General features: G+C 49.2%; 1 protein-coding gene across 1 annotated transcript in view; it reads right to left on the bottom strand.

The window, feature by feature from the left end:
• Positions 1 to 11714, bottom strand: part of CSMD2 (CUB and Sushi multiple domains 2) — a gene marked incomplete at both ends in the record, with an annotated part of 547554 nt that overhangs the window by 16545 nt on the left and 519295 nt on the right. Inside the window, 4 exons of the mRNA XM_080921920.1 lie at positions 52 to 231; positions 1404 to 1580; positions 6573 to 6755; positions 11247 to 11420. Of these exons, the coding sequence (XP_080778046.1) occupies positions 52 to 231; positions 1404 to 1580; positions 6573 to 6755; positions 11247 to 11420 (714 nt within the window). The remainder of the gene's footprint in view (positions 1 to 51; positions 232 to 1403; positions 1581 to 6572; positions 6756 to 11246; positions 11421 to 11714) is intronic.

Below are 11714 nucleotides of genomic sequence, written 5' to 3'. Positions count from 1 at the left end.
GCACGTGTTTCTTCTTTGGCCCCTATCTGCAATCTCAGTCTTCAGACGTACCTTTGCAAACCGGCTTGGTGCCGTTCCAGGTCCGGTCCTTGGTGCAGCTCAGCACAGACACTCTGTGTGATTCCATCACATAGCCAGGGACACACTGGTATGTCACAGTTTTGTTGTACCTGAAGTCGTTGCCCAGCCGGATGCCATTGGCTGGAATCCCGGGGTCCCCACAGTTTATGACTAGAATAAGAAAGACACAATGTTTGTCACTTCTAGCCCAGACCTTGTCTCCTCAGCATCTCAATCCATCTCCACTATTCCTATACCCACCCAAGGGAGAACCGTCAGACCAGCCAAGCCCTGGGCACCACTGGGCACAGCCAAATTTCCTTGCATCAGTGAATCCACAGGCCCAGTGTTCTTGCCCATAGCACGCATGCTATCCAATTACACTATGGCTTCCCTTATTCAAACCCACTCCTCTGAGAGGAAGGACCACAGGGCTTCCCACCCCCCCCCCAAAGTAGGTGAGGTCCTGGACAGGGAGAGTGTCTAGATCGAAGACTGTAAGACATGTTTGTTAATGGATTAAAAAGACAGCTTACCCCGGGATGCAACATCTCCCATGACAGTTTTTCTGGGACACTTTTTTTTCTTCAGGCCCAGAAGCAGTGCCTTAGGACCTATGCGATACTCAAGTCCCTTTTACAAGACACAGTATGACTGGGGAGTTCTGAACTTAATGTGGAATTTCAGATGGAGCTCACAGAGGTGACTCCGGAAGGAAGACATCTCAGATTTACTCAGTTCATCTTGTCCCTCCATCTGGGTACCACAATGTCTGGCTCTCTAAGGAAAAGGGTCTGGGGCACCCTGAGAGGAGCAAGGGAGGGGAGCTCGGCAGGTGCAGTGCCCGGAAGCTGGGTTGGGGTAGAGAGGGGTCTGAGGTAGGGAAAGATGGCGGGCGGTGTCCGCTTCGAAGTGGACAGAGTATGAAAGGGCCCTGACCCTTTGTCCGGAAAGGAAAGGGAAAGCCCAGGGCATGACCCAGAGCCTGGATAATGGCTGGTGTATTGTCTCTGTGAACCTCGGCTGTCATATGTAAAAAGTGGGGCTCACAGCTACTGCGACCCTGCCCCTGCTCACACCATCCTTGTGCATGCTTGCACGAGCGTCATGCCCACCCTTTTTTGTAAAACCTGCTCCTCGGAGAGGAAGTGGGCACAGATACCTCATAGGGCTGTGGTGAGAGGAAGCACTTAGCCCCGTGGTTGCTGTGCAGAACAGCGCACAGAGGCTAGTCAAACAGTTCCACTGTAGCCATTTTCTCTAGACTCCCACTGACAGCTTACTTATCTGGGAGGGGCTTGGTGGCCTGTGCTACCATTTGCAACAGAGCCCACGGGGCTTACCTGTGCACTCAGGGTCACTGCCTGTCCAGGTGCCGTTCACAGAGCAGTGTCGGCTGAGCAGGCCCGTGGCATAGTAGCCTTCACGACACTCATAGACAATGGAACTGGAGAACACCAGACCATCGCTGAACACCACTCGGGCGTTGCTTGGAGTTCCGGGGTTCCCGCATGAGATCACTGGGAAAGCAGGAGAGCGCGTTACTCCCCCAAAACCCAAACTGCTGAGAGGGAGAACCATAGACCTCTAAAGATGGAGGCGTACCTCATGCTGGTGTTGTATTGTCTCATCCATAGGGACAGGCCTATAAGAGATTTTTCTCCTGAAACTATGTGTGTGTGTGTGTGTGTGTGTGTGTGTGTGTGTGTGTGTGTGTACATGTTTCTGTGTGCATTCATGCTTGTGTATGTTGGAGGCAAAGGGTTGGTATCAGGGCCTCTATCACTCTCCACCTTATTTTTTTGAGACAGGGTCTCTCATTGAATCATCAATTTGGCTAAGCTGGCTGGCCAGTGAGATCCAAGGATTTGTCTGTCTCTGCTTCCTCCTTCCTTCAGCACTGAGGTTGTAACACAAGTCACCACACCTGTAGCGGTGGTTTGTATATGTTTGGCCTAGGGAGTGGCACCATTAGGAAGTGTGGCCTTGTTGGAGTGGGTGTGGCCTTGTTGAAGTAGGTGTGGCTTTGTTGGAGTGAATGTGACCTTGCTGGAGTGGGTGTGTCCAGCACTTTGAGACCCTCCTCCTAGTTGCTTGGGAGCCAGTAGTCTTCTCCCGTTTGCTTTCAGAACAAGATGTAGAACTCTCAGCTCCTTTTGCACCAGGCCTGCCTGGACACTGCCATGCTCCTGCCTTGATGATAATGGACTGAACCTCTGAACCTGTAAGCCTGCCTCAATTAAATGTTGTTCTTTGGAAGAGTTGCCTTGGTCATGGTGCCTCTGCACAGCAATGGAAACTGTGAGTACGACACCTGCTTTTGCGCAGGTGCTGAGGATCTGAATTCAGGTCCCCATGCTTGTCCAGCAGGCACCTTAGGGACCAAGCCTCTTTCAGCTTGTCTGGAATCAGCTCTGATCCTAACTGCACATTCCTCCATCTGTGATATTTACATCCGGCTCTTTCTAACACTCCTCCAGGATGCTGCTAATGGGGCTCTTGGTCTGGGTTCTCTCTTATTTTAAAATTTTATTTATTTCTTATTGAAAATGAAGTTATTTTTGCACAATATAATCTTTTTTTAAAAGCCATTTTAATTTAAAAAAATTCTATGTATGAGTGTTCTGCTGCATATACATGTGCACACCAGAAGAGGGCGTCAGATCCCTTTATAGATGGCCATGAGCCACTATGTGGCTGCTGGGAATTGAACTCAGGACGTCTGGGAGAGCAGCCAGTGCTCTTAACCGCTGAGCCATCTCACTGGCCCCATATAATATATTCTGATCACAGTTTCTCTTCCCTCATCTCCTCCCAGATCTTTCCTGACACCATCAGAATTCCTCTCTGTCTCTGTCCCCCTCCTCCTCTGCTTGTTTCTCTGGTCTTTGGTTTCCACTTGAAGCAGGAGAGAAAGGAGCTAGAATGTGTGACTGAGCCACCACAGCTCCAGCCCCTCTGCAGCAGATAACAGCTTAGCTTGTAATACAGTTCATGAAGAAAGGTTGGCACAATACTAGACTCCCCACCTTTATTAAAAAAAAAAAAAAACTTAGGAATTAAGAACCTCAAGTTTGTGTGCTAGCATTCTCCAAAGGTGAGCTTACTTAGGAACATTTGATCTCCTGGGCTTGAGTGTATTTAGGTGTTGACAGCCACTGCCCTTGTCTTCCTGTTTCCATTACAGCTGCTGCCCTTGGCTGAGGGGAGCCTCTTCAGTACGTCGGTTTCTCTCACATGATCTCATTTATCTTTAGTGGGTTCCTTGCTGGGGAGATGGAATGCTTCAGGTTTATCTTGATGTTCACTGCTAACCCAGCTCCGCATCCATTGCTCCAAAGAGCCTGGCTTCTCTAAGGGTCCTCACTGTGGCTGAGCAGCCATGGATTCTAGAAGGTTGGGCTGAATAGACAACGTTTTGAATCGACAATACATATGTCAGGAGCATACAGTGGCACTGCCCGTCCGACTTGGGGATTAAGAGTTTGCCCTAACTTCGAATTCTCTGTATACGTGTATATGGTATATGTACACATGTGTGTGCACACGGATGCATGTGTCCCTTGCATACCTGTAGAGGCCAGAGGACAATGTTGAATGTCCTGTTCTATCACTCTCTGCCTTATTTCTTTGCGACAAGCTCTTATTGAATCTGGAGCTAGGGTGGGGGCCAGAAAGCCATAGTAGTCTTCCTTTCTCTGCCTCTTGAAACCCTTGAGTCATAGAATGGCCGTGCCTGTCTTTTCAGTTGTGGGTGTGGGAGGATTTGAACTTACAACTTTATACTTGTGCTACAAGCACTCCTACCTGTGGAGTCACCTCATTGGCCCCTACTTCTTTATTTGTATGTGCTGAAAAACCTTGGCTCTTGATGACAGTAAAAAATTATGTCTCTGCTTTGTCTGTCTATAATACGTTTCCTATGCAATGGCTTTTGAATGACAGTGCCCACCTTGTTTCTGTTGGGAGCCAGATAGCCTCAGGTTTTCCCGAGGCTCTGATGTGGAGAAGGAACATAGCTCCCTGTAGAGAACAGGGGTCACACTGGGTAAGGCCAGAAACGGCCTGGGCCAGAGCTTCGGGGAGCTGTGACTGCATCCCGAGAACTCAGCTCTCCTCTCTAAGGGAATATGGTTATCAGTCCCAAGGCCACAGACCACTCCTCTGTGACACACGTGAGAAATCCCGTGTGTACGCTACTTGATGAGCTTCCTTGACAGTCTCATTCCCCACCCCCTGAAAACGGTATTTAAGATGCTGTACTTCTTAGTGAACTCGTTTAATCTAACATACAGCTTGACGTAAAGCCTTCTGACCCCACATTGCCTATTTTATTTATTTTATGACCCCCCCATCTTTTCTCTCAGGGACCTGTCACTGAAGAACGACCTACTGGTCCAAGTCAGTTTCTGATACCCCGATGGCTGAAAATAGTTTGAGGATTCTTTGTGGTTCTCTTTGTCTTTAGGATATAAAACCCTGGTCCAATCCCACTGGACCAGATAGTTGAAATAGTTCTCTGAATTATGAATTCGCCAAGTTGATAGGTAGTTAGGGTCACTTGTGCCCACCAGGATTTTTCTATATATAGACTGTATAATTCTAACAGCTGATTTGATTGCATAACGATGAACGACCTGTCTGCAGCCCCAGAGTAAACTCTACATGTAATTTCTGTGTCGCTGGCACAGCAGACAGGCCCCGCGTTTCCTCCACTGTATCTTTGTGCTGTCAGGGAGCTTGAGACACAGTGAACAAGGTATGTTCCCTGCACTTAAGGAGCTTACGTCTGTTCTTTTGGGGGTGGTGGTACTGCATGTGTGTAGTGCAGGCGCTTACGTCTGTTCTTTTGGAACACGTGTCTGCACACAAGCACATCCGTGCAGAGGCTGGAGGAGGATGCTGGCTGTCTATCACTTTCCACTTCTCTGCTTGGAGACACGGTCTCTCCGAACCTGCTGTTTTGGTGCAGCTCGATGATCTCAAAATCCACCTGTCTCCATTGCCGGTGCTGAGCCTCCAGGCTCTCAAAGCCATGCCTGGCTTTTTTTCATGGGCGCTGGGGATTTGAACTCATGCACTCATGCTTGGAGAGCGCGGATTCTTACCTAGTGAGCCACCCGCCCCCCACCCCGGGCTTCAAGTCTGTTCTTAAGACATCCACACATTAAACACGAATTAAAATAACAGCGTGAGTGTAACAGCTAAAGGGAGAAAGGACTAAGAACGGAGCCGCTGGGGAGGGGTCTGAAGTCGGAATTTGAGGAGAACCTTGATGGCGACACCCCTAACTCTCAATTGTTAAATTTCTGACCAGACCCCTGTTGATGCAGCTAGCCCCACCCTGGGATCTGAATGTCATCAGAAGGTCTTCCACCTGCTGGGGTGCACTTTCCCGGCATCCCACGCCACTCTTGACATAACTAAAAAAAAAATCAACGGAATCCAAATAACACCTCAAGAAAGGAGACCTGGGCACCTCCCCTAGCTCTTCAGGAACATCCCATCTCGGCTTCCAGCTCCTGCTCTGTCTGTTGCCTCTTCTCTCTTCAGCTTACTCCCCTTGGGCCCAGTTCTCTGCTGACTTTTGGTCTGATGCTACAATCTGTAGATTCTACCATTTTCCCCATCTCTTACTCTTTTCTCGGTCAGCTTAGATGCGCAGATTAATCATAACCACTGCCCCATCCCTCTGCCCCGCCCCCTTTGTTCTATTCTCCTGCCTCACCCACTGCCCCGCCCCTTTGCCACTATCAGCCAACCACTGTCTTTACTGTCTGATGAATTCTTACTCTTGACTCCAATGTACTCTATGCCTGCATCATGTAGGAAGACCCTGGTTGGACCGACTGGGGCTGACTACTTCCTCACTGAATGACTGACTCTTCTCTCCACAGAAGTTCTCCTCTTAGTCTTCGTCTGTCCAGGTTGTTATAACACAATACCATAAACCAGGCATCTTTTCCAGAGTGGAGATTCACTTTCTGTTTTGGAGGCTGGGAAGCCCAAGATGAAGAGGCCTCTAGATTCCATGTCTTGCAAGAATCAGCTTTCTGGTTCATGGCTGGCGGCATCTCTCTGCGTTCTCACGGCAGGAAGGGGGCAGAGTGCTCTCTGGGTCCCTCTCCTGAGAGCTTGGCATGATTCCTTTACCCTCGTGACCTGGCCCTTCCTTCCCAGAGGATCCACAATGTTCAATGTCAGGATGCAGGACTTCCCATGATGCAGCGGGTCTGTTCTGGTCAGCACCGTGTCTCCCACACAGACCATAACATTTAACATTCAGCACATGGTTGCTAAACTCCATGGAAGGTTAATAATCCATGGGATCTTTTAGTGCTTTTTCGGCTTTTTCTTTTTCAGGTGAGGGAGGAGCTTATTTATCGGATTACTAATATAAATGGACATGAGCTGCTTGTTGATGTCCACAGCCCACAGGGGTGGACACTGGGGGCAGGACCGGGAGCAGGAATTCTGGGGCGGGGAAGAAGCAGAAGGGTCATACACATTACCTCCACACTCAGGCTGTGACCCACTCCAGGAGCCATTGGCTTGACACATTCGCTCGGAAGATCCCCGGAGCACGTGACCAGCTTCACAGCTAAAGCGCATCAGACTGCCGGGGGCAAAGCTGTCTCCTAGCCGGATACCGTGGGCTGGGGTCCCCGGGTCACCACAGACTCCTGTACCGGTTCCTGTGAGAGGAGAACACAGCAAACAGCAAGGGGATTTTATTTTTATTTCTCGTGGATGCAGATGGAGCCGAGGTCTCGGGGAGAGGAAGAGATCGGCTGTTGGTGGGGAGGAAGCAGCGGACTCTGTGGATGTCGGAGGTGGAAGGAGACAGCGCTCAGCCCGCAGTGTCTGCACAGACTGCGGACTTTGGAAGGTGAGGCGAGGGAGGGCAGAGAACAGGAGACAGAGGCACCAAACTTAGTGCCATGGGGAACCGGGGTCCATGTTAGAAAGACACTATGAAGCCCCATGGAGAAAAAGAAGTGAGCGGCTCTACCTCACTACTCGGTAGTCAGAACTTACGGTTCTGAAGTCCTTGGGAGCTACACAAGAGGGACAGCTCCCACCAGGCTAGAACTCCAATGGTCCAGGTTGCCACATCCCGGCCTCTCCCTCTTGCCTCACCCTCCCACACCTGCTGGCCGGCGGTGCCCTCTCCACATCACTCTGTCTCAGCTTAGAGCAGTCCCTTCCTCTGAATTTCTCTAAGTGTAACCCTCCAACCATAACAATCGCTGACCATGAGCAGTCAGTCCTATGACCTTGCTTTTTCCTGCAAGAACATCTGTGGGGGAGAGTTTAGTGGCAACAGGATAAAACCCAAACTCTTTACCACAGGTTCACCTTCCCACAGCCAGAGCTTGACCTTGGCCTTTATTTATCTTCTACTACTTTTAAATTCTTCAGTCTGTCTGTCTGCCCATCCATTCCACCATCCGTCTAGTGTGTGTATGTATGTGTGTGTGTGTGTGTGTGTGTGTGTGTGCTGTCTGGTGACTCCCACATGAGAGAATTCCCAAATGAGAAATTGCTTCCATAAGACTGGGCTGTAGGCAAGCCTTTTCTTGGTTACTTATAAATCTGGGAAGGCACTGCCCACTGTGGGTGGTGCCATTCCTAGGGCAGTGGTCCTGGCTTCAGTAAGAAAGCAGGCTGAGCAAGTGATGTATAGCAAATCAGCAAGCAGCATCCTCCATGGCCTCTATGGCAGCTCTTGCCTCCAGGTCCCTGCTCTGTTCGAATCCCGGCCCTGGCTTCCTTCAGTGATGGACTCCACTGTGTGGTCATGACAGCATGGATGTGGAGATCAGAGGCCAGCTCGAAGGCAACGGTTCTCTTCCTCTACTGTGAGTTCCCGGGATTGAACTCTGGTTGTCAGGCTTGGTGGTGAGCACCTTTTCCTGCTGAACCATCTGCTACCTCTCAAGTCTCATCTTATTTTTAATGGGCAAGTAATGATTAATAAATGCTGTAACGAGGATTGGGTGCATATGTGGTCCATGAGGAAATGGTAGCTATTTAGGGTGATTAATCCAAGTCTTTGAGATGAGGATTTTCTATTCACTAGTTTTTCGCAGAGGTGAACCACGGCTTTTGTGCCTCACACCCCATCACACCATTTTATTTTTCTCCTGCCCCTTCCTGAATGCTATGCTCTCTCACTTATCCAGCTTTTGACATTCTACAAACCCTCTCAAGAGAGTGCTGAGGGACCCAGGAAGTGAGGGAGGGCAGACAGCAGGAGACAGAGCCATAGGACTAAGGGATCCAGGCTCTGTGTTACAGAGACATACTGCGTAATCCATGGAAGAGGAAGATGTCAGAATAAGTGGCTCGTCAAGAGATAAATGATAATAGCTTTGGCAGCATCTGCGTTCTCACGGACCCACACGTGTAAGCATCGAACGGCAGCATTCAAACTCTACTGGGTTAGCTGGGGTAGACATCTTTCAGTCTTAACTCTGTCATGGTTTGCCTCTGGTGGCTCTCTTATCTTCATTCGTAGAATTATTTTGCGTAGTCTCAGACTGAAAGTATGAAGTAGCCCCAGGCATAGAATTATTTTGCATAGTCTCAGACTGAGAGTGTGAAGTAACCCTGTGTTCGTCATTCCCCTCAAAGCATGGGGTTCCTTCAAACTACAATGCATTTAGAAAATAGGAAGCCTACCACATCTGGCTAGATTTGGTTGTCTTTTGGAGCACAGGGAATGGCTGGTGTTGGGTTCTAGAGCCCCTGATGGCAGAAGGCTGCTTCCACACTGGCTCGCCAACCTCAGCTAGAGCCTACTACTGTAAGCAAACAGGGGAGCTGAGTCCTCCAGTTCCAGGTTTGTCATACTAGGCGGTCGTCGATCTATGAGCTATATGGGGGTCTGGAACAGAAAACTACATCCTGGGGGAAGGTATAAGGGGTGACTCTGTACTGAAAAGATACATCAGCAAAGATGAGGAGACCTGAAATGGGTCTTGAACTGTCTTTATATCCTTCCTAACCAAGGGCTGGTGACTCAAAGACTGCATAGGATGAGGCTCACAAGCTGGAATTCTTGAATGTGTTATTTCTCTTTCTCCCTGTCTTTGTCTCTGTCTCTCTGTCTCTCTCTGTCTCTCTCTCTCTGTGTCTCTATCTCTCTGTTTTTTTGAGACAGGGTTTCTCTGTGTAGCCCTGAATACTCTGAAACTCGCTCTGTAGACCAGGCTGGCTTCGAAGTCACAGAGATCCTCCTGCCTCTGTCTCCTGAGTGCCGAGGTTAAAAGTATGGGCCACCAGTGAATGTGACTTCTTAAAGACACACAGAAACGTCATGCCCAGGACGACATATGCATGGTTCAGCCAGGGAGGCTTTAGCTTAGTTTTCTGAACAACAATGGACTCTTAACACTTTCTGGCTTCTGTTGGCATACTGTCAGAGAAAGAAGTGACTCTCTGAGCTAGAAGAAACTTTCACTTCCATATTGTGTCCCAGAGGATGACTGAACAGAGAGTCCTTTGAGGATCCTTTTTGTTTCTTTCCCCTACTTAGCACTTTTCTTTCCGTGGCAAACAGACATCCAGAGTAGATCAAACAAACATTAAGAAATCCATCACCCCAGAGTGACTAAAGAATCACTGTGTGCAAATATCATTATGGAAGAGATGGACAGATGCATGACTACCCCCACCTCCTTTCTATGCTCCTCTTCCTGGAACCTGCTCTGGAAACCTAGGTCCTCTGTGCACACGACTCTGACTTTCCTGTTCTATATTCCAATCATATCCCCTAGAAGTCCCAGAGGAATTAGTCAAGGCCTTTGCTAGCAGGCTAAAGGCATCTTCTTGGCTCATGAGGAGTCTTATCTACTTATCTGTCCATGAGATTAACAAGGCTGAACGTCAAAAGTGCTAGTGGTCATAGTGCTGTGTCTGGGGTTACCCAGGAAGCCAGGAGCCCTTTTGGCAGAGTTTTTGAGATCTCGTCCTTTTTGGAGACACTTAATAAATATCTGGTTTGATATCCTATCAGGGTCCTGAACACCAGTAACCAGACTTTTCTGGAATCTTGAATGACAAGGGCTGTGTATCTTATGGGGAGATGGGTTCTTCATGACAAGGAGGTTGGGATCTTTACCTGTAGGAAGGATCTGGAAGAGGGAGGGACTAGGGATTGGTAAGGGAAAGGTGGGTTCCCCAGGGATCTCAGCCTACAGGATCAGTGTACCCTGGAGACACTCCTTGGTAGTGACAGGTAGGGTTACTCCAAAAACGTCTTAGCAGTGGCTGCTCACATTTCAGCCTGGTGATTCCTGTTACTGGTTGTAACTTTCAGACATGGTTATGCTGCAAGACAATATGGATGGATTTCTTGTTTAGGGAATGTGGACACGGGATTTTTTTTAAAGGTTTATTTATTAATTTATTTATATGACTGCAAACAAAAAGAAGCCATCAGATCTCATTACAGATGGTTGTGAACCACCATGTGGTTGCTGGGAATCGAACTGGGGACCTCTGGAAGAGCAGTCAGTGCTCTTAACCACTGATCCACCTCTCTAGCCCCAAGAAGGGTTTCCCTGTGTTTCCTGGATGTCCTGGATCTTGCTCTGTAGACCAGGCTGACTTTGAACTCACAGAGATCCACCTTCCTCTGCCTCATGAGTGCTGGGATTAAATGTGTGTGCCACTACTGCCTGGGGGGGGCATAGGATCTTTGCTCCTTCAATAACATGTCAGAGTTCTCATGTCAGAGACTAGTGGTTTAGAATTTAGTAAAAGCACATGCCTGGGTACTAGTGTCTCAGGTTGGAGAGTATCCCAAGAGGTAATCAGGACATGGGGTAAGTTGGATTAGATACTGCTGAGAGTGAAGGAGGCAGAATGGGGCCCAGGGAGCCTGACACAGAGGGCGAAAGATGACAGGTGCAAAAGAGGACAGACTGGACCGTCATCCCCAGGAGCACATGAACTCAGATTCCCAGAGAGGACTAAAGCTCCCGGGACCTCCTCAAGCAGCACCTTTCCTAGTTTTGCTATCTATTGGCTGTTCAGGCATAATAAGAATTGATGAGAGGCTGGTGTGCGCTTAAGGTTCTGTCTAGAGATGCTGTCACAGGAAGTGCCCTAAGCTGTAATGCCCCCCGTTCATGGACCATGCTCCTACCAGCCACCTGCACGCACTCCACACTTCATACCTGAGCAGTGGGGGAGGGAGCCGGTCCAGTGTCCGTCCAGGCCACACATGCGGGTGGCATTTCCCACCAGAGACCGCTTGCCCGTGCAGCTGTAACGCACAACGGCCCCCACTATGTAGCTGTCTCCAGACATTTGGGCATGAGGCGGAGAGCCGGGATGGCCACAGGACACCACTGTGGGAAGAGAGCAAACATCTCAGTGGCTTTGTTTGGAATGGGCCACCATCACTCCATGTGTGGACATGCTTCTTGTGGGAAGTGAGGGAGGAGAGGAAACCTGAATATATATCAGAGGGAACTTCCTGCTAGCTCAGGCATCGGGCACCAGCAGACAAAGCCTGCCCGCTTCACCACACTGTTTCTGCATTGGAAGCAAAGATTAATATGTAGGCAGCACTTAGTAGGGTAGGTATGCAGCCTGCCGGCTTTTCCACGGTTTTTGAATGGGAAGCAAAGATTAATACCTAT

The sequence above is a fragment of the Micromys minutus genome, assembly GCF_963924665.1.
Source record: "Micromys minutus genome assembly, chromosome: 9".
In the NCBI taxonomy this organism is placed as follows: Eukaryota; Metazoa; Chordata; class Mammalia; order Rodentia; family Muridae; genus Micromys; species Micromys minutus.
This window is presented reverse-complemented; position numbering and strand designations above follow the sequence as displayed.